Here is a 22872-nt window from a genome sequence, read left to right on the forward strand (position 1 = left end):
TTATCAGCCTTAAACCCTTGTGTGGCTGTCGGGCTCTAGGAGAAAGTAGGTCTTCCTAACCTGGTTGGCAAGGTTCCTAACCTGGTGGTCCAGCCCTGCTGACCGGTGCCCGGCATCTTCGTGGGCCATGTGAGCTCAGATCCTCAGGTCCCCCAGGTCCCTCCTGCATCCAGGATGGCTCCTGCCAGGATTCCCTTCATACTCCTTTGGCAGGTTTCAGTGCACCCAGTGTCTTCCCAGGGATGCCTCTGCTGAAGCCTGTCTGGCGGCCCCTGGCCTCACACACCTGCCAGTCACAGTGTCCCAACTTGGTCATCATGTGGTCGTGCCTCCACGAAGACAGAGATCATTCTGTTTTCACTGCCATTGTACCCATGGGGGCTAACCCATGGCCAGGATCACTTACAAAACAGTATGGTGAGTGAACATACAGGAATGAAGGAGAAAAATGAGAAAACACAGTTATGCAAATAGAAGAAAATGAAAATCACCACTAGTTCTAACACGGAGGGATTGTTACACACTGACTGACTTTGTGGTCTGTTCTTCTGAGCCTGTGTTCCAGCACACACCTTGTTTTCAGCCTTAGGCCAGTATAACTGATACACAAAAGGGGTACGTACTTAATGTATGCAATTTGAAGATAGGATGCATACTTTCATGTATGATATCTATTTTATTTTAAAATGAAATCCTCTATTTAATGACTTTGCAGTTGGTGCTATCCCTAACTAGCATGTCCTTAACACTGTCAGGAAAAATTATGCTGTATGATTTTATTTTTTTTAATATTTTACTTATTTATTTGACAGAGATCACAAGTAGGCAGAGAGGCAGGCAGAGAGAGAGAGGAGGAAGCAGGCTCCCCGCTGAGCAGAGAGCCCGATGCAAGACTAGATCCCAGGACCCTGGGATCATGACCCGAGCCGAAGGCAGAGGCTTTAACCCACTAAGCCACCCAGGTGCCCATGCTGTATGATTTTAAAAGATACAGAGTAGCTCTTCCCTGTTGTAATCTACATGTCCTTATTTTTTCCTTTTATAAATCTTGCTAAAATGGGTATTGTAGTGTCTGCTTTTTTGGTCCATTCTGTGATTATTCCTTTCATACAAATTTCTAAAAATGAAATGATTGGGTCAAAGAATATCCCATTTTATTCTTGAAATTATTTTAATTATTTATTTATTTGACAGAGAGAGAGATCACACATAGGCAGCGAGGCAGGCAGAGAGAGAGGGGGAAGCAGGCTCCCTGCTGAGCAGAGAGCCCAATGCGGGGCCTGATCCCAGGACCCTGAGACCATGACCTGAGCTGAAGGTAGAGGCTTTACCCTCTGAGCCACCCAGGTGGCCCTATTTTAATTATTTTAAAAGAGGAATATACGTGTAAGATATAAAATGCAAAAGATGCAAAAGGGAACATGGTGAAAAATAAATTTCCTTCTAGATCTATTCCCTTGCCAGGGGAACAGACTCGCCAGAGGCGGTCACTCCTGTCCCATGGCACGCAGGGTATCATATTGTCTAATGTTACCAAACAGGTACCTTGTGGACACAGGCAATTGGCTTCCTTTTTACATTTTTACCATTCTGAGAGGCAAAAACGCCGCCTCATTATTCTTTTATTCTGCATTTCTTTAAGCCAAGTGATAGATTTTTTTTTTCGTGTTTGTTGTACCTTTTTTTTTTTTTTTTAAACTAAGTGCAAGTTAAATATTATGATCCCCATTTCCAGATGGGGACCAGGGGGCAAACCCAATTGCTCATGATCGCAGAGTTAACTGGTGCATCGGGGCAAAGCTGCCAGTCTGAGTCTGTCGGCCTCCAAAGCTCCTACTGCCTTGAGGAGTGACTTGTACCTACACACGTTCTCTTTCCCAATTAGATACGAAAACTCTCCGCCTGCACAGACACCTCAGCACCTCTCCTCCCGGCTTGGGATTCAGTAAGTAACACTTTCCCATGTGGATCCAGGACGCCACCGCTCAGGTTACAAAGGTGCCGCTTGGTGAATGTGTTTGTTTTTTGTGTTAGGTGGAAAAAACTGTTCAGGACTCGATTACTAGGAATCTCCAAGCCTTCTGCAGAATGCTGCAGTCCTATGACCTCGGAGACACGGGGCTCATTGGTCGAAATAATTTCAAGAAAATCATGCGCATTTTCTGCCCGTTTTTAACGATCGAACATTTACTGAAGTAAGTGTTTTTTGTAGTGAAATTAATTCGGGTCATGTTTTTCATCAAGTCTTTATAATCGTGAAACTTTCTCTACGTGTGTTTGCAATATCGATAGGGAATATTGATAATTGCTGTCTATTGGGTCCTTACTAACCCAGGCCATGGGTCAAGAGTATGGTATGTGCTCTGTGATTTAGTTCTCAAGAAGAGCCACGGAAGATGGCTGTTATTCCTTTCCGTGGAACAAGACACCAAGGTCTGAAAAAGTGAGGTTCCTATTCACAGGAACAGAGCTAGGAGGCCATGGAGAGAGAGAGAGAGAGAGAGAGAGAGAGAGAGCACTAACAGGAGGAGTGGCTAGCAGAGGCAGAGAGAGGAGGAAGCAGGCTCCCGGCTGAGCAAGGAGCCCGAAGCGGGGCTCAATCCTAGGACCCTGGGTTCATGACCTGAGCTGAAGGCAGACGCTTAACCCACTGAGCCACCCAGGCATCCCAGGGGACAGGAATCCTAAAAGAAAGAACAGCAAAGTATCTTTTGAAGGTCCTTGTGAGGGTCCTGCTGTGTGTTTTGTTCACCCTCTTCACGGCTGCCCTTGGGCCCCAGAGCCTGCTTGCTTCCCTGTCCACAGTGACCTTGAGAACCTGCAGCTGGAATCCTGCTTCCGCTGCCACCACCCCCTGGAAGTCCTGCCATGCACTCACTCCGGCTTGTCATCCAGAACTCGACCTCATAGACTGCTGGGTCCGTGCCTCCCACCGTGGACAGTGATCCGGGAGATCAGGGGGAAGTCCACTGAATCGCAGGAAAGAAAGTTACCCTCATTCTCTTTCAGTCCTTCTGGCTGGAATGTTGAAAATCTTGTATTTGTTGCTTTTGATGACATTACATTGATTTCAGGTGGCAGAGCCAATCTACTGGTAGCCGTTGGCCACTCAAGTCTCCTTTCTGGGAAGTTCATGTTTCATTACCCATTTTTCCTGTGGTTGGTTTTGGCAGGAGAAGAAGGGTTTAGAGGAGGAGGGTGAGGCCAAGGCTTCCCTGAGCAGAGAGGTGCACAGAGCTCGGTGTTCGCGGTCATCCATTTACTGAACATTTGCAGAAAGGCCAGCTTGCAGGAGTTTGGGGGAGTAAGCCTGGAGAGAGAGTTCTAGAGGGAACTCAGGGGGCCTGGGTGGGGCAAGAAGCCAGTGTGCAGGGGCTTCAGCTGCTTTGGCCTTGGAGCACTCACTTATAGCTGAGCAGGACAGAATGCGGGAAGCTTCTCAGATGTGATGCTTGAGTCCAAAGGGGAAAGGGAAGGATATGTCAGGATGTAGGATAGTGGGGCAAAGCCCAGAGAGTAGGCGCACAGCTGGCGAGCGGCAAGTCCTGGAGGACGGTTGGGGCAGGCGGTTATGTAGGGAGGAGCAGCAGGGAGATGATGCTGAGGGATGGGAACTGGGGTCATCTGGCAGGGCACTGGTTCCCTATCAGTAGCTGAGAATCATCTGGAGAGCTTTGAAAATCCCAACGCCCATGCCGTGTTCACAGGCCGGGCCAGGCACGGTCATACCGATGTCCCCATCGGCTCTGATGTGCAGCCATAGTGGAGAAGCACAGCCCAGGGAGTGAGGAACCTATTAGGTGGCCTCGGATGGAGTGGGGGACAATATACTCTATATAAGGTTGTGCTCTATAAGGGTTGCTCTGGCCTCAGTGAGGAGAAAGCACTGTGACAGAGAGCAAGGACAGGGACAGGTGGGTGGCACAGGGGTGGCAGTGGCATGGCAGGGGGCGGCTGCTCTGCCATCAGCTGGACAGAAGGACAGGACTCAGGGACACTGGACATGGAGGTGGATGGGAGAGGGGACAGCCAGAGGCAGTGTCATTGCCCAGTTAGGAAGCACAGAGGAGTAAGCACGTCTAGTGAAAACTCCAGCAGGAGACTCGCAGAGAACTTGGGCTCAGACACGATTCTCCTTATGTTGATAGCCTGAGCCTTCCCAGCTCAGGCTCCCAGTGTCCATCTGGGAGCAGGTAGTGGACCATCTGGGGCAAGAGGGCAGGGGTAGGACCTGGTAGAACACCAGCAGCTCATCAGTGACCTGGCCAGAAAGGCAGAGAAGGTCAGGGTGATGGCCCAGAAACTGCAGTTTGGGGGTCTCGGGGAGTAGGAGGAGGTCAGCGGCTCAGGCAGCACCCAGGAAGCCAGGGAGATGAGCACTCACATGAATCGTAGCTATAGCCTTAGCAGGCAAGGCCTCAGGAAAGAGAAGGGCCAGAGCAGGCCCCTCAAGGTGGGAGGGTCAAGGTGGACCCAGCAGGTGCCAGTGAGCACGCCAGGAGTGTGGGAAACGCGGTGTTGAGGATTGGATTCACTCCTGAAGCTCTAGTACCTGGGCTGGAACATTCCCTAGGGCATGCTCAGGGCTTCTTCAGTGTTGAGTGAGGGAATGAATGAATGAATGAATGAGAGAAAGAAAGAAATCTAGTGGACTGGTCATGCAGGCAATTGGATATTCGAGATGGAAGCCTTCCTAATCCATCCTAGGCCTCTGTGTCTCAGCTACAGATCTGGTCATGTTAAACCCCTGCTTAGAACACCCCGGTGTCCTACTGCCATCAGGAAAGCATCCAGATGCTTCTAAGAGTGGCTTCCCAGGACCCTCGTGATTCTTGCACCTTCTAGAGCTCGGGCTCTGCACCCAGACTGCCTGTGTTTACAAATCCCAGCTCAGCCCTGAACTAGATGTGCACTTGAACAAGTTACATGCCCACTCTGAGCCTCCCTTTCCTCAGGCCAGCATTACTCGGAGAGTGCCGTAAGGCTCAAAGGAGAGCCTAGACATGGAGCCTCCACCGGGCGCTGAGCTCAAAACACTTGCTTCGGCCGCTGCGGCTCTGAGCTGCTTTCCCTTTCCAGAATAGCTTGAGCTCTCGCCTCTGCACTTCTGGGTGGCTGTTCCCTCAGTTCGGAATGGCGCTTTCCTGGCCTCTTGGCTCCCTAGGGCGGGGGTATCTAGTCCGTTCCCAGTGGTAGCTGTAATACGCAGAGGTGCTTAGCATCTGGCAGCATGAGTACGTCCCGAAGCAGCTACAGCAATGGCCTGCACTTCTGATGGCCCCTCGCTGTGCACGAAGCAGCCGCAGAATAACCGTGTCTATTACAGCACGGTTTGTTAAGCTCGTGGACATGCAGCCTGTCCCTGTGCAAAGGCTGTCTATGGATCCTCTTTCTTAATCCTCGTAGTGATCGTCTGAGGTGCGTGCATTTTACAGACAAGGAAACTAAGGCAGAGAAAGGATTGAGACCTGCCCCAGGTTGGCGGTTCTCAATCCTTGAATGGGCTTAACAACCATTGGGGACCTCGGAAATTTTTCCTTGTATGGAGTGTATCAATCAGTATGACTAGATTGGAAATTAAAACTGGACATTTGTTTTTGTTGTAAGCAACAACAAAACATTTAACATTTGTTAAAAATGTTATTGCAGAAAATGAATGTGTACTTCCTTGTTGGGTTTCCCTGTAGGCTCAGGGGAAACATGGCGGTTTCAAATAATGACTTATTGGATGATAAGGAGGTTACAGAAATTATAGCAGGTGGTCACCGAAGGTAACTTGTAATGAGCTAGTCAAGGGCTGGAAGGAAACTGAGCGAATCTCCGAAAACTCACTCCAGCTCCTCATCCACACCCGAAACATGTCCACAGCCTTAGAAAATGTTAGAGATCACAGCCTTTCAGAGTACACATTCCATCAGTGGTCACACGTCATGTGGCCTCTGAAAAACCCAGCACACAGGTGTGTGTGTGTGTGTGTGTGTGTGTGTGTGTGTGTGTGTGTGTGAGGTGCAGGGCAGAAAAGGCAAATGACTTCCTAGTGTCCATACGAAAATGGTTTGGGCGTCCCTGGTGTCCTGGGACAGGCCACAGATCAGACTGCGTGAACGCTGCCTTCGCTCATGGGGCTGTGAAGTCCGGAGCTGATATTCAAACCCAGGGAGGCCGATTCCAGGGTCCACACCTGTAGCCACTGGGCTCTGTTGCCTTGTGGATTTTCATAGACGTGTGGAATTTTTGGTTTGGTCCTCAGGCTTTACCAAGTTTGCTACAGTGGGTATGGTATGTGCAACTTTTTGATTAGAAGAATACTAACAAACAAAAGGTTGGGGGGGAAGTAGTTCTTATCATATTGATGATTGCCTACATTTTTCTAAAGTATTTGTATTTGCCCAAATTCTGGTATAGGTACTTCTACAGCTCTACCCCAGAACTTGCAATTTTTAAAAAAAATTATTTTTACATTTGTTATGTCTTTATTGCAGTATTCTTTACAAACCGTAAACTGCACATACATATTTATTTATTTATTTGTTAAAGATTTTATTTATTTTAGAAAGAACTCAGACACGTGTGCATCTGAGCTGAGGGAGGGCAAAGGGAGAGAGAGAGAATCCCCAGGCAGACTCCCCGCTGAGCACAGAGCCCTATGCATGGCTTGATCCCAGGACCCTGAGATCATGACCTGAGCCAAAATCCAAGAGTAGGATGCTTAACCAACTGAGCCACCCAGGTGCCCCTAAACTGTATATTTAAATGATATGTTTGAGCATCTCCATCATGTGTATACATCCATGAAACCATCACGGGCTATCAATTAAGATAGCAAACATTTTCCCCCCGCCTCAAGCTTCCTTGTGGCCTCCTCCCACAGCCCCAGCAACCACTGATCTGCATTCTGTCACTGCCGACAACTTTCCATTTTCTAGGGTTTTATATCAATGAGAGCATGCAAGATGTTCTCTTTTTGTCAGGCTCTGTTCCCCAAGCATCATGATTTTGAGATCTCCTTCACGTTGTTCCCTGTATGCACAGCTGGTTTCTTTCATTGCTGGGGACTATTCCATTTCCTTACCACGGCTTATGGAGCTACTCATCTGGTAGACATTCCAGTGTTTGGCTCTTACACATAAAGATCTAGATACTGGGCAAGTCTTTGTGTGGACATAGGTCTCCATTGACCTTGGGCAGATGCCCAGGGGTAGAAGGGCTGGTCCTCTGGGTGAGGGTATAGTCAAGACATAAAGTCTTGGGTGTCCTCCAGACTGGTTTTGCTGTTCCACACCTCACCAGCCGTGGGAGAGAGCTGTGGATTCTCCCATCCTTGTCAGCACTCAGTAGGGCCGCTGCTTTTAACTTCAGCCAACCTAATGGGTGTATTCTAATTTTTCAAATTCAGACTCTGCAATAAGTTTCAGGATACTGCTTCGGGAAGAATCCTTTACAAGAAATTTTTGGAATGCATGGGAATTAGTGGCCCTCCCACCGTTTCTCCAGTTCGTGGCCCAAAGGATCAGCTGTTAAGCGAACATTTTCAAAAAGAGGGGGAGCAGGAGCTGGAGGTTTCGGAGAGGTAAAGCGAAACAAAATGCAAGCGCACGCGGAAACCACATGGGCTGGGTGTTCAGTCAGTATTTGTTGACCGAGTGTTGTAATACTTTATTGTTTAAATGAGGAAAAATGGCAAACTATGAATACAGTGATGAGGGTCAGGGGAGTTGGGAGCAAGCAGAGATCTGTGGGATGATTGGGTTTCTGGAAGCGAAAACACTGAGGTCCGAGAGGTCTGCGGACTGGCCTCGGGTCACTCACAGACTTGGTGTCCGTGCTGGGTTAAGAACCCAGGACCTTCAGGAAACAAAACAGATGAACAGAGGGGAAGGGAAGGAAAAATAAAATAAGAGAAAAACAGAGACAGAGGCAAGCCATGAGAGAGTCTTAACTCCAGGAAATAAACTGAGGGTTGCTGGAGGGGAGGGGAATGGGGGGTGGGGGAACTGGGTGACGGCATTAAGGAGGGCACGTGATGAAATGCGCACTGGGTGTTACATGTAACTAATGAATTGCTAAAGTCTACCTCTGAAACTAATAATATACTCCATGTTAGCTAAATTGAATTTAAATTAAAAATTTTAAAAGATGGTATCTCAATGTGGTTTTATTTGAATCCTTACACCAGTTAGAATGGCCAAAATTAGCAAGACAGGAAACAACATGTGTTGGAGAGGATGTGGAGAAAGTTGGTGGGAATGCAAGTTGGTGCAGCCACTTTGGAAAACAGTGTGGAGATCCCTCAAGAAATTAAAAATAGAGCTTCCCTATGACCCTGCAATTGCATACTGGGTATTTACCCCAAAGATACAGATGTAGTGAAAAGAAGGGCCATCTGTACCCCAATGTTTATAGCAGCAATGGCCATGGTCGCCAAACTGTGGAAAGAACCAAGATGCCTTTCAGCAGATGAATGGATAAAGAGGATATGGTTCATATATACAATAGAATATTATGCCTCCATCAGAAAGGACGAATACCCAACTTTTGTAGCCACATGGAAGGGACTGGAAGAGATTATGCTGAGTGAAATAAGTCAAGCAGAGAGAGTCAATTATCATATGGTTTCACTTATTTGTGGAGCATAACAAATAGCATGGAGGACAAGGGGAGATGGAGAGGAGAAGGGAGTTGAGGGAAATTGGAAGGGGAGGTGAACCATGAGAGACTATGGACTCTGAAAAACAATCTGAGGGTTTTGAAGGGGCGGGGGGTGGGAGGTTGGGGGAACCAGGTGGAGGGTATTAGAGAGGGCACAGATTGCATGGAGCACTGGGTGTGGTGCAAAAACAATGAATACTATTATGCAGAAAAGAAATTAAAATATATATATATAAAAATATATATATATATAAGAGAAAGAGAACCCAGGACCCTCGGCTCCCAGAGGACCTGCCACCCAACCATCCCATCCCTGCATTCCCATTTGTTCTTTTCCAGAAACTTTGACTCCTTACCACCCTTTAATATTTATGGCAGAATACACCCATTAAACCAGTTAACATTTTCTGACATGAGTGATAGAATTATTCAAATGATCACCAAATTGAATCGTAACAATAAAACATGCTTAGCAAATCCGTTAAACATCAGACTGGTGAATATTCTAGCCCATCCTCATTTTGAAAAATATAGGTTTAGTCTAATGAAAAGATATTATTTTAACTTGCTGGTTCATAGCTTATAATAAATCCACAAGGAAAGGTAAAATGTAGACCTATTCAGCAGGCTTCACTCTGTCATTTTCCTTTAAAAAAGTTCCTAAGTATAGAGCAGTGGGAATATTTTAGTGCTATGCTAATGAAATTTGAATATCTGGGCATTTCCGTGGGAGCTGCTTTATAAATGGGCAGAAAGACGATATTTTAAGAGAAAGGTTAAATGTTCTGTGATGAGATGTGTCTGCCTTCTAAAACCAGTGGAAGAGCTAATGGCAATTAGGCGTTTTATAAAATGTGGGCATTCCTGGAGAGCTCTTCAAAGCTGAAGGCAGACACAGCAGGAGAGAATTCCTTTTTCTGTCTCCCCCTTGCTCCCCCCCCCACTCCGGGGGGGTCCCAGAGACTTTGAGAGAGCTGAAGAAATAATTATTCTCAATCCCAGCCCTGTCCCCCACACTCATAGCACATCACATAAAATCTAGATTTTATAAATCCACTGGACCGTATAAATCAACTTGGAATAGTTGTGAACATCCCTTCCTTCCCACGCATGCTCGATGACTTTTTTGGACTAGTTACCACAAAACAGCCTACTTCATTTAAAGCTTTGTCATGGGCTCCGACTTTTCCTTTTCCCAGTTCACACAAATACTTACTTTTCCCACCATGTCCCGTCACACGCCCTATTCAGCCAGCTCCAAGCGTAGCTGGAAACCTTAGCGCAGGGAGGACCATACCCAGGGCCCTGGAGCTCCCCACCTCGGCCTGCGGCCCCATACCAGCACTGCCCGAGAGCTTTCTCCTGACCCAGTGCCAAGGGCCTTTCTGGAAGCTACAGCCCCAGGCGAGTAAAATGTTCTCAAGCCGGGTCATGTACCCGCTTATCTGTTTCCTGGTTCGGGAGGAGGGGGTGGTGGACCTCCTTGTGGTCCTGGGTTGAATCCCCATTGGGTGAGCTCTGCTGGATCTAAAGGCCTGATTGTGGTTTTAGAACCAAGCCCGCTGAGGACAGAAGCGCCCTGACCAAGAGTAGAACCAAGGATGAAGTCATCGAAAACCTCAAAAACCATAAACAGCAGCAGGACCCAGTCTTCGGAAAACTATTTCTTGACCTCAGCAAGGAACCTAATGGCAAAATTAATGTGCGTGACTTCAAGAAGGTAGGAGAATGGGTTTCTCTGTGTTTCTGTGTTTCTCTCATTCCTGGAGAAGTTCAGCAGTTTGGTTAACGGGCCTTGAAGGATGGGAGATACATTCCCAGCAAGGGGTTTATTCCCTTAAGGGCGAAGCAAATCCATTTCGAAGCATCTTTGAGCAGTGTAAAAGGATTCTTCGGCCCAGAATGCCTTTGGCAACTTCTTCAGAGAATACTTTTGGTATGGATGTGGCCAATTTTTGATATTTAAACTTTTCAGAGTGTTCGTGGATGTGGTATTTGGCCGGAGGAGTACCTGGCTGATGCTTCTAGTACATTCTGGAGCAGAAGCGGGGGCGGGGGGGGGAACCGAAGCTGCTCGGGCCCCTTCCCTGCCAGCAAGGAGTTCCTGCCATGCCGCGATGACAGAGCTGTGGTTTGTTCCTCGAGAAAGTGAAAAAAGAATCTGGCAGCAGAAGCGGGAAGCTCAGAGCGCTGAGGGGAACTGGGAGGTTCTGCCGGAAAGAACTCAGCTTGAAGGGTTCTGCATAGACTTCTCGAGGAAATAATTTAAATGAGTGCTTAAAATTCCTGTTACGACCCCTCTAGCTAATCGTCTTCAGCTACTTTTAAGAAAAGCATTTCAGTTAATATATAGCAGTGTCTGTGTGGACAAATTTGGAAGAAGGCAATGAAATATATTTCCAAGAAGAGAATAATTATATTAGTAGCTACTATTTATCTAGTGCCTGCCCCCGTGTGAGGTGCTGAAGAAGGCTCTGTGTTTATTTTCTCTCTGGGCGGGCAGCATCCCTGAGGCCAGATGGAGGAGAGAGCGGGGTATCCGCAGGGGGTTGGGGGATGGGACGGCTACCAGCGCAGTCACTGATAACCTTGGTGAGAGGTTTTATTGGGGGAAGGAGGTAAGTGGGTGTGAATCATCGCCTCCAGGGCGCCTTGTCCTAGACTCCCGTGCCTCCAAGCCCCCCATGCCCAGCAGCCGTGAATGATCACGATGCTCAGTGCTCTTAATTCATGGCATCAGTTCACAGGTTCTCAGGAGGTAAGAATCCACTAGGCTGCCGCTGATTTTTCAGGGACCTTGCAGGGGTCACCTTAGAGAAGGGCAGCAGGTGGGAGCAAAGCGGGGGCCACTACCCCAGACTGCAGACAGCGCGTGCAGCTGCTCTCCGCTGCCCACCTGTGAACAGGTCTGTAAGCTCAGCGGCACGTTCTTCTGTCTTAGGGCTTCTCTGCCATCGCTAAGCCAGTGGCTCACCTGTTGGCAACTCTACTTCCCATCCCAGACCGCCCTCCTAAAACTTCAGTCTCTGGAGCCCACCTGCCTACTTGACTTCTTCACGTGGGTGTCCGGAGATAGCCGAATTGCCACCAAGGCCTTTCTGCCAGCAGCCCTTCCGTTCTCAAGGGCAGCCCTGGCCCCGTCGCTCAGGGCTCCAATCTGGGGTCTTCCTTGACTCCCTCCTCTTTCTCTTGCACCCGTGCCCATTCCATCAGCAAAGCCTGTTGGCTACCTTGAAAGTCACTCCAGAACACGACTGCTGTCCCACCTCTTCTGCTTCTGCCCATTGCCACCTCTCTGGTCTCCCTGTGCCTGCCCTTCCCCCAGTGTGGTGTGTTCTCAATCCAGTAACCACAGTCACACTCCCACGGGTCTGCAGAGGGGGTCCCCCCCCGCTCAGAACCCTCCCATCTTGCCCTCTCTTACATGAGTACAAACAGAGTCCGAGCAGGGCCTGGGGGGTCCGGCAGCAGCCAGCCCCTCGCTGCCTCTCCGACCTCCACTCTTACCACCCTCCCTGCTGCTCACCTCGCTCAGCCACACCAGCCTCCTGCTCTGCCTCTGACCACCGGCCACTGGCTGTCCCCTCCACCTGGAGGTGTCCCTCTGACGGCTGTGTGGCTGTCCCCCTCACCTCTAAGCCTTTGTCCAATGGCACTTCATGGCGACCCTGACATTCCCAGGGCAAATACAACCTGCTCTCCCACCTCAATCTCCCTTTACCCTATTTTTTTTTTTCACCTCCTGCCATGGATGTTGCACTTAGAATCCTTCCTTCTACTTCTTTATTCTGCTGTTTCCCTGACTTCCTCCGTTAAATCACATACTCCAAAGGTGGATGTTTTTCTCTCTTTCGGACAGTGAGGCATCCCAGGTGGGATGGCACAAAGCAGGGCCCAATGTTGACTGAATGAATGGATGAATTTGGAGAGTCGCTAGAATCCCCAGTGGTGCCCAGAATAGATGCCACTTGGGGACTGAGGGAGGCAGGGGTTTCAGAAGCCCATCGGAATTCCTTGACTTGAGGCTGTTTCCACACCTGCCCGTGGCAATACCCAAGCCCACCCTGGTCCCCTGTCCTGCCCCTGGAGCTTCCCTACATTCTGGCTGACCTTGGGGGACAACTCTGTGCCCTGCTGGTCTGCTGCTTGCTTCACAGGGGTGGCTGCATGCCTCTCCCTCTCTCGCTTCCGTCTCCTGGCTTCCCATGCACTCTCCTGCCTTTTGAAGATGTGCCCCTGGTGAGGACAAAGGGGAAAAGAACCCACGAAAGGACAGGACCAAAATGCAGGAAGAAAAGCCTCTGGCTGTTTCCACAACTAATTTGCTGGGAACCCAGTTAGGCAAGTTGTCAACTCGTTTCTCCCCTAGTGACTTGTGTGGTTTAACTTTTGGGAAACATCCTGCCGTGACCACCTGTTTAGCCTGAAGATCAACAACCCCGGGGTGATTTTAAACAGTCTGCTGGGAACCCAGATTTGACCTTCATAAGATGATACCTTCAAACCATTATGTACATAGAAACTTCACTGTTAATTGAAGAGGTTATTTATAGATCAGGGTGCTTCCCGTACTGGTGAGGTCAGAGCTGGAGAGATCACAGTCCACCACCATAGAAAGAAACATAAGTTCAGATTAGACCTAACGCAGGGCACCCTGATGCCGAAGGTTCGGGAATGTCGAACTCCTGTGGCAACAAAACCTTTGGAGTCAACTCCTCTGAGATCTTGAAGGATCCGTGACAAGGACAACCATGTCAGTGTCGTTACAGGAGTGAGAGCGGTGACGATGACGATGACGGGCCATCCCTGGTACAGCCACGATGCTAAGCGTGCTCTCCACCATCACCGCCGGGGGCCTGGCCCCTCTGGCACTCCGGATCTTGCTACACGGGTCTTATTTTTAATCCTCGCAGAAACCCTGTGGGGCATACATGACCTCATGCCCATTTCACAAATGAGGAGGCCAAAGCTTAGGAGTGAGTTAGGATAGTGGCTCAGTGTGGTTCAGCCGGCAAGTTGCTCAGGCCCTTGGATTGGAATCCACGTCGGTCTCTATCAGCCTTAGACCTTTGCCAAGGGTAAGAAGGGCTAGCTGGGTGTCAGACGGGCTTACTGGGCGTCAGACGGGTTGCTGGGTGTTAGACGCGTAGCTGGATGTGATTGATGGCAGCTTTGAGGTTGTATCCAGCCTCAGAATTCTGGAAGGAGGTCATTAATTTTAATGACACTGTCCTTTAACAACTTGTTATCATTTTAGTTGTAGATACGCAATGTTCTTGCGCTTGTCCTCCCCAATCTGCCCCACAGTGATGAGTATGGTGCAGTGTTTGCCGAGTTTCAGAGTTTCATGCCGGGGGAACCGGGAGTGAGGCTGTCCGTCACACGTCCCTGCTTGCCCACATACATACGCAGGAAGTTGTTCTTAATTTGAACTTAGCACTTAGCTGCTGGCCCAGATACCTGGTACTCTGAATGAGAAGGGCTCATTCTTTATTCTCACCAGCCATTGCCTGGCCTGTGACCAGGACAGAAGGTGGCTGGCTGCACAGGTTCAACGCGGGACAGCCGTAATAGAGTCTCCGCATTGTCCTTGCTGGGGACTGTTACTGGTTTCACCACTGCGGTCAGGAAGAATTTGTCTGCTAGACGGATTTATTTGTTCACTAATAATCTGTGTCCCCCCCCCCCCCGCCTGTTCTCTCTCTTTAATGTAAAAGACATCAGAGTTTCTGGAGAGTATGGGGTGACCAGAAGCGCCTCTCTGAGCCCTCCCACCACAGGCACAGCTGCTGGGGTCTTAACGGACTCTGTGCGTTCCAGGTTCAGTGTGTCATTCCCATGGCGGAGGTGGAGGGACTGATCTTTCTGGAAAACCGCTAGACCTGGTCTGGGTAGATTGCATCCGACATTAAATCATCTCTCACAACAAGCCCGGAGGCACAGTCTCTCCCCGGAAGTGCCCCTCTCCCGGTTCATTGGTTCATTGCTCGCTCTGGCTGCTGTACCACATGGCCTGCGACTTTAGCATAGTTTGTAACGTGTCACTGTATTTAAATGACGAGTCAAGATCTGGTGGTGGTGCAGGAAAAGGTTTTTGAATTTCAAGTTGATCTAGAATGCTTTTTCCTTCTCCTCGCCCTCTCCTCCACGTGCTGAGTTAAGAGTAACCGCGCCCCCCGCCAAAATGGTGTCTGACTTAAGAAAGGTGGTTGTTTTTCTCTCTTGTAAGGAGGATTCCAGACCTTGTCTCTGCAGGTCAGCCCAATAGCTCTACCATGTCTTCAGCAGCCCCGGCTGCTTCTAGCTTTGTTCTCATTCAGCCTCATTCTCGTGCATGGAAGAGAGCTGCTGGGGCACCAGCCATCACACACGCTTCAGGCATAAATTAGGGAAAAAGTGAAGGCAAAAGGCTTGAGCCAGACAAGTCTTTCCCCTTTTTTTGAAGGGCTTTCGTAGAAGCTTCCCTCGGCAGAATGAAGACCAGGCTGTGATAGAGATGTTATAGAGAGAAATACGTGATTTTTTGCTGGGTACGTTACTACCTTTAGAAAAAGCAAGGTTCTGGTTGTAAGGGAGATGGAGGGAGTACACATCATGCAGGCAGACGTAACTGTCTCTGCCGTCCTCTCTCTCTGTAAACCTTTTGAGGATGCCTATTCCATACTTGGTATCAGACTAAACCACATGGGGACATGGGGAAAGCAGACGTTCATTGCTCAGGGCCAGTGACCCATGGGGGAACATAAAATGACAAAACATCCAAGGACATGTAAGTCAAGATTAGTCTCATTGCATAATTAGGCTAATTGAGCTATTCTATCCATCAGGAATTTGAGGGCGACTTTACCTTCTAATTCCCTGTAATTGGCTGTTCCTGTTGGTAAATCTCAATTCTTCATCCTTGGTAAATACACTGTATGTTGTTCAGTTCGCTGTTATCCTTAAGCCCCATCCCCCGAGTCCCGGCTGAGGCCCCTGGAGACAGACACAGGGCTCCAGAGCTCATGAGCACACTTAGAGAACCCTTGAGACGTGGACTAGCAAAGCAGGAGTGTGTTACAAGCCAGCCCGGCGCCCCAGATTCTTGGTGGCTGTGACTCCTTGCTTCTCACCTGCCTTGCTGGGGGGGGGGAGGGGGGGGAGGGGGGGGTCAGCTTTCCTTCCTCTTCCCAGCAGAGCGTTCCCATGCCCTCTGCCGGCTGCTCAGACTCACGTAGCTAGGAGCTGGTACCCTCCCATCCCCAAGCATCACTTCCTGATCACACAGTCTTTTCCACTTGGGGGCCAGGGACCAGGATATAAACCAAGCCCCATGAACACTGTCGAGCATCTCACAGGCCTCGGGCATGGATGAGCAAATTAAGTAAGTGTGGTGACTCGGGGAGACTTCTATTTTTTTTAAAGTCTGGTATTAAGTATTTTCCATCTGGTTTTAAACCCTCTGTTGGGAGCATACAACTCTGGTAAATAAAACAGATATTTAAAAACCCTTTATTGTATATTATGGTCAGTTTTGTGAAGGGAAAAAAAATTAGAGAACTGTAATGGGAACAAACAGAATGAATTCTTGCCATTTTTGACAACATAGATGGATCTCAGGGGTTTTATGCTAAGCGAAATAAGTCAGAGAAAAAGACAAATACCATAGGATTTCACTTACATGGGGAATCTAAAAAACAAAGGAAGAAACACAAAGCAGGAGGAGACTCAGGGATACAGGAAACTGTGGGTGTCTGGACATGGGGAGGCCTGGGCTATGGGGGTAGGGACAGGTGAGGAGGATTAAGAGCTACAGACCTCCAGTTGTAAGACACATCAGTCCTGGGGATGTGATGCACAGCAGGGGAATATAGTCAGTAATAATATTGTCGTAACTTTGTGTGGTGACAGATGGGAAGTAGACTTATCGCGGGGATCATTTTATAACGTATAAAAACACTGAATCGTTATGATGTGCACCTGAAACTAGTAGGACATTGTATGTCAACTGTACTGAAGTTTTAAAAAGTTTAAAAAAGGAAAAACAAAAACTTTTGTAGTAAGAGACTCCGGTATATTCACACTGAATCAGAGACCCCGAGAGCAGGAGATCTGTGTGGGGTCATCCCCCAACTTTTGCTGTTTGGTGTATCATGTTGCGTTCTGGCTACTGTGGGCGCAGAGAGGAGTTCTCCATGCTTGCTCTGAGGCCCCATCAGATTCAGCATATGGAGCCCTGGCTCTTTATCCTTGCTGGGGGTGAAGGTTGGGGGGCTCATGACTCAGGTAAGAAAACAGGGAGAGAGAGATGACGTGCCGCGCTCTGGAGGCCCGGTGGTCGGGGCCGGATGAGCAGACCTGGTTCTTTAGCTTTGTGTTCCTCACAGCGTCCCAATGGTGCTCATGTTTTAAGGGGTGACCTATGTTCAAAGTCCATGTTCACTTTTGTTGGGCCACGCCCCAAACAACCATCAGAAGTCTGGATTTCTCCATCTTCCGTCCATAACCTTCACCAGAGGTCAAAACTAGACTCTCACAGCTCCCGGCTGTGCCCCAGTGGGCCAGATCTTCCAGGGCAGGAGCAGCTGCTGACCCTCGGTGTCTGTCGATTCCGTCTCCAGGGCTTCTGTTTTTGCCTTGTGTTCTTAAGTCCTTCTCCCTGGATGGCCTTTGTCTCCTACGTACCACAGTGTGGGGGCTCACCTTCAGTCCCAGAGGCCAGCACTTGTCCGGAAGGCAAAGCCAGTCATGGTCTCCAGTTTTGCCACTCCAGCGCCATCAACCTAGCAAACGCTGTGCTGAGTGGCCCCCTGCCTGGCGCAACCCTGTTTCCCAGCCTCAGTTCCACTCCCAGAGTCATCAGCTCTTCCCAGGGAAAATGTAGTTGCATAGCCTCAGTTCACCCCTGAAGGGTCCTCTTCGTCTGGGCACTTCAGTCCCTCAGATGTCATGGCTTCCTTGGCTATCTGATGCCTTCCCATTACCCTCTGATTGCTGGGGCTCCTCTAGATGTTTTCACTGGGAATGTTAGCCCACTAGGAATTGCTCCATCCTATCTTGAAGCAACCAAAGTCTAGCAGTTTTATTAGTCTTTTCCAAGTAACAGCCTTTATTGTTATTTCTTATTTTTTTAAAGATTTTATTTATTTATTTGACAGAGAGATCACAAGTAAGTAGAGAGGCAGGCAGAGAGAGGGATGGGGAAGCAGGCTCCCTGCCAAGCAGAGAGCCCGATGTGGGGCTTGATCCCAGGACCCTGGGACCATGATCTGAGCCAAAAATAGAGGCTTAGCCCACTGAGCTACCCAGGCACCCCTGTTATTTCTTACTATACATTTATTTTATATTTGTGTATTTCTGCTGTTTCTTTGATGATTTTTTCCCTTCTAATTGATTGGGATTTAATTTGCTCTTCTTTTTCTAATTTCTTGAGACAAATGTTAGATCATTGCTTTTCAGCCTTTATTTCTCTCATGTATGAACAGATGGCTATACATTGCCCTCTAGATACAGGCTTAGCCACATCTACAAGTTTTGGTATCTCATTCATTGTCATTCAGTTTAAAATGTTATAATTTCCCTTGCGATTTCTTTTTTCCAATGGTTTATTTAAAAGAGTGTATTGTTTAATTTCCACACAGTTGGGATTTTCTAACTTACCTTTTGTTATTGATTTTAAAATCGATTACATTGTGATCAGAGAGTAAATGCCTAAGTCTAAATGACTTCCGCCTATTTTATTGAGGCTTGGATTATGACCCAACATATAGACAATTTCCATAAATTTTCCATAAACCCATGAAAAGAATGCATACTTCATCACGGTCCTTCAGTTTTCTAAGTATGTCACTTAGATTGATTTCATTAATTGTGTTTTTCAGAACTTGTATATCCTTATTGCCTGCTCATTCCATTAGCTATTGGCAGAAGTGTGTTGAAGTCTCTCATCTAATGGTGCATTTGTCTAGCGAAGATCTTCTTTATTCTGTTGATTGTTGCTTTATTCACTTTGAAGCTAAATTATTGGGTGCACATAGATTTAGAATTGCAGCAGCTTCCTATGAATTATCTCCTTTATCATTATGACATGACTCTTGATACAGAGTAATGCTACTTGCCTTCAAGCCTATTTTTGTCTGATAATAACATAGTTACTTCAGCTTCCTTTTGATTCGTGTTTACATAGTGTATGCTTTTCTGTCCTTCCACTTCAAACTTTCTGGGTGCTTATATTTCAAGTAAGTCTCTTATAGGCAGAGTATAGCTGATATTTTAGAAGATTGGTTGTGACAGTCAGTCTTCTATTTGGAGTATTTAATTACTAATATTATTGGCTTTATATCTATCATCTTAATATATTTTTTCTATTTGACCCACCTGTCTTGTGGGTCTTCTTACCTTTTTTAAGAATATTCATCTATTTCTATTAGTCCATTCGCTCCTCTGTTAGTTTATTGGGAAAACATTCTTCTGCCATTTGTTCAGAGGCTACACTAGCATTACAACATGCATTCTTGTCTTATAGTTTGTAGTTAAATATAGACCATCATGTTTATCGCTTCCCTAACAATGCTGGATTTTAAAATGCTTTAATTTCACTTACCCTTATCTTTTGTGTTATTGTAGTCATACATTTAAATCTTACACCTAGGTTAAATCCTGCAAGACGCTATTATCATTATTATAGTAAATAAGCTGTCATACGTGTCGATGTATCTACACTTGCTCTTGTTCTTTCCATCTTACATTTTTGTGCTAGCACCTGCACTCATTTTTATTCTGTCTAAAGGCCTCTTTTGTGCTGCTGCTAATGCAAGTGTGCAGACAGCTAACTCTCTGAGTTTCTGAGTTGTTGTTTTTTTTAATGTAGTTTTCCATAGTCCTTACCTCACATCCTTTTTCTGGTCCATGACCCCATCCAGGATCCCACATTACATTTAGTTGTCACATCTCCTTAGCTCCTCTTTGCTCTGGCAATCTCTTTCTCAGACTTTCCTTGTTTCTGACTGACCTTGACGGTTTTGAGATTATTGGCCAGCTATTTTGTTGAATGTCACTCTTTGGAATTTGCCTGATATTTTTCTCAGGATTAGACTGGGGTGATGTTTTTGGAAGGAAGAACCCAGAGGTAAAGTACCCTTCTCATTGCATCCTATCAGGGGATATGCCATCAACATGGCTGATCACTGTTGATGTTGACCTTGATCACCTGACTGAGCTGTCTGCCAGGCTTTTCCACCCTAAACTTACCCTTTTTTCTCTCTCTTTCCATTTGAGGAGAAGATACTATGCACAGCCCACAATGAAGGAATGGGGAATTATTATGCTCCACCTCTTTAAGGGGACAATATCTACATAAATTATTTGGAATTCTTCTGCATGGGAGATGTGTGTGTTCTGTACCATGTGTTAATTTGTTCATTTCTTTATATCAGTATGGACTCGTGCCTCATTATCCTTTAAGTATTGTTATGATCCTTAGTAGGGTTTCCTTTTGTATTCCTGATTTTGGTCATTTTAAAAAAATCTTTTCTCTTTGTTTATTGAATAGTTTAGCTGGAGGTTTATCACTTTTATTGATCTTTTTAATAAAACAAGCTGTGTTTTCATTGATTTTTCTCTATTTCAGTCATTCCTGGTTTTATCTCTTGTTTCTTTTCTTCTGCTTACTTTATTTATTTTTACTTCCTTTAGGTTTAAGTTTAATTTGCCTGACACATAAAGCGATTCTTCTTGGAAGGTTCATCTTGAGAACCTGGTAGAATTCCTGGTGGTAAAATCCATGAAAGTATGGCCCCCCTCCAAAATTTCTTAGTCTTACGCTAATCCTCATTCCACCTCCAGTACTTTGTCAAAATTACCACTTAAGTGTTCTGCCAGTTTGTGGCTACAGTGGCTTCTGCTCCAGGCTAGCTGATCTTGGCTGTGATTGTACGTATTCACCTGTCTTTCCAGATGTCCGATTTCTCTGATGGCTCTAAGAAAAGTTACTGATTTTCAGTATGTTCAGCCTTTTTCTTGTTGTAACAAGAAAAATAAGTGATGACTTCCAAACTCTTCACAGTTAAGCCTGGAAGCAGAAATTCACTTTGACTTTTTAAAGATATTTTAGCTGGGAATAATGGCATATTAGGTTGGCAGTTACTCTTCTGGCATTTTTAAGACATCATTTCATTGTCTTCTAGCAGGTTGAAGAATTGTTGATGAATAAACCATTAGACTTCCTGTTGCACATTTGAATGCAATGCATGTTTTTCTTTCTCTAGCAGTTTTTAGGGTTTTTCTTTTGTGTTTGGATTTTAGCAGTTTTCTAGATGTGTTAAAGTGTGCCTCTCTTTGTATGAGTCCTGCTGGGGTTTGCAGGTCTTCTTGAGTCTGTAGGTTGATGTGTTTAATAAAAATATTTTTGAAAAATTCCTAGCCTTTGTCTCTTCTCCTTCTACTCAGTCCCCATTCTCTGTTTCTTGGCCTCCAGTTATGTATGTTAGACCTTTTCACAGTATCTCACTTATATTTCACTCTTTTATGTACTTTTCACTATTTTTTTTCAGGGCTTCAGTCCCAGAATTTTCCACTGACCTCTCTTCCAGTTCATTAATCCTGTGTTCTGCTTCTTCAAATCTGTGGTTAATTTTATTCATATCATTCTTAATTTTAGTATTTTTTCAGTTGTAGGATTTCCATTTAGGTGGCTTTTTTAAGATTTTATTTATTTATTTGACCAACAGAGATCACAAGTAGGCAGAGAGGCAGGCAGAGAGAAAAAGGAGGAAGCAGGCTCCCTGTGGAGCAGAGAGCCCAATGTGGGGCTCGATCCCAGGACCATGGGATCATGACCTGAGCCGAAGGTAGAGGCTTTAAACCACTGAGCCGCCCAGGTTCCCCTAGTTATTTTTAATATATTCCATATTTGTGTCTTTTCTTCTATCATCTCAACATATACCTCTATTTTCTTAAACATATTTGTAGCTATTTAAAAATCTTCTTTCCCCCTGCTAACTCCAGTATCTGGGTCACCTGTAGATCTTTTTCTATTCTCTTTTGTTTCTCTTGATTTGGGGTCACATGGCTATGTCTCCAGATGTGACAGACAGATTTTTATTAAGTATCAGATATTGTGTTAAGAAAATTGAGAGGCTCTAGACAGTGGCACCTTCTCTTTTCCTGTCAGGTAGAATGGGGACTGATGACCATAATTCAGTGAGGGACTGAGTTGATTTGAGGCTGGATTATAGTTTCTCAAGGTTCCATTTGATTTTTTTTTTAAAGCCTCTTCCTAATGTAGCCTCCAAAGTTTGTAACTCAGAACCTGGGTTATTCTCTGAGTCCTTGCTCCTGAGAAATCCTGAACTTCAACCTTTATTTTCTCAGGACCACAAGCTGACCAAAAAAAAAAAAAATCTCATTCAGCTTTCTGCCTTGATTCTTAGTCTTCTGTCCCACATACCTTCCAAACTCAGCAAAGATCTTGAGGGTATAACTGGCAATGTTGGGCTCAGTTGTCTGCTTCCCCTTCTCATGAGGAATCTGTTGAAATCTCTGGTTTGGATGTCAGGTCCCTTGAACTCATCATAAGTTCTGTTTGCTTCTCCACCTGCTGGTAATGACCATCTGCCTGGGCCACCAGCCCCAGGCTGAGCCTCTTGCCTTGCTCCCAAAGTGCATGAGTGAAGGTTCTGAGGGTTCCTCTCTTCTCAGACTGTTGTCCCTTTGAGTCCTAGTTGCCTCAGCCTCTCTCTCTATTTCAAAGAGATGTTTTGCTGTATTTTATCTGACTTTTCTGTTGATTCTCAAAGGAAGCATAGACCTTCTGTAAGAAAAAGTGTTCCAACACACTGAACACCAACCATTCTGTTTCTGATGGGCATTCCCTTCTCTTTTCATTTTTAAAATCTCTCTAAACTATCTTTCTTTAGGTGTCTCTACATACTGATGTTTTTATTTCTATGGCAGGGAATCCCAGGAGTGGGACTGCTTGGTCTAACGTAATATTTCCAAACACATGTTGTCTGTTTGCTTTTTTAAAAAAGTTTATTTATTTATTTGAGAAAGGGGGATTGTGGTGGGTTGGGGAGGGGCAGGGGGAGAGAAACTCCAGCAGAGTGCAGAGCTAGATGCAGGGGCTAGATCTCACAACTCTAAGATCATGACCTGAGCCAAAATCAAGTAGGACACTTGACCAGGTGAGCCACATAGGTGCCCCTGTTTGCTTTTTAAGACCACACACTATCACAGTTCCTATTT

General features: G+C 46.4%; 1 protein-coding gene across 3 annotated transcripts in view; it reads left to right on the plus strand.

Moving 5' to 3' along the window:
- Positions 1-22872, plus strand: part of EFCAB6 (EF-hand calcium binding domain 6) — a 229542-nt gene that overhangs the window by 116009 nt on the left and 90661 nt on the right. For 2 of the 3 annotated variants that reach the window (XM_044227789.1, XM_044227790.1), the window contains exons 15-18: positions 1886-1945; positions 2035-2195; positions 7397-7570; positions 10201-10369. In XM_044227789.1, the coding sequence (XP_044083724.1) occupies positions 1886-1945; positions 2035-2195; positions 7397-7570; positions 10201-10369 (564 nt within the window). The remainder of the gene's footprint in view (positions 1-1885; positions 1946-2034; positions 2196-7396; positions 7571-10200; positions 10370-22872) is intronic. The other variant, XM_044227791.1, reaches the window with a different exon arrangement.

Source organism: Neovison vison, chromosome 12 (genome assembly GCF_020171115.1).
Source record: "Neovison vison isolate M4711 chromosome 12, ASM_NN_V1, whole genome shotgun sequence".
Classification (NCBI taxonomy): Eukaryota; Metazoa; Chordata; class Mammalia; order Carnivora; family Mustelidae; genus Neogale; species Neogale vison.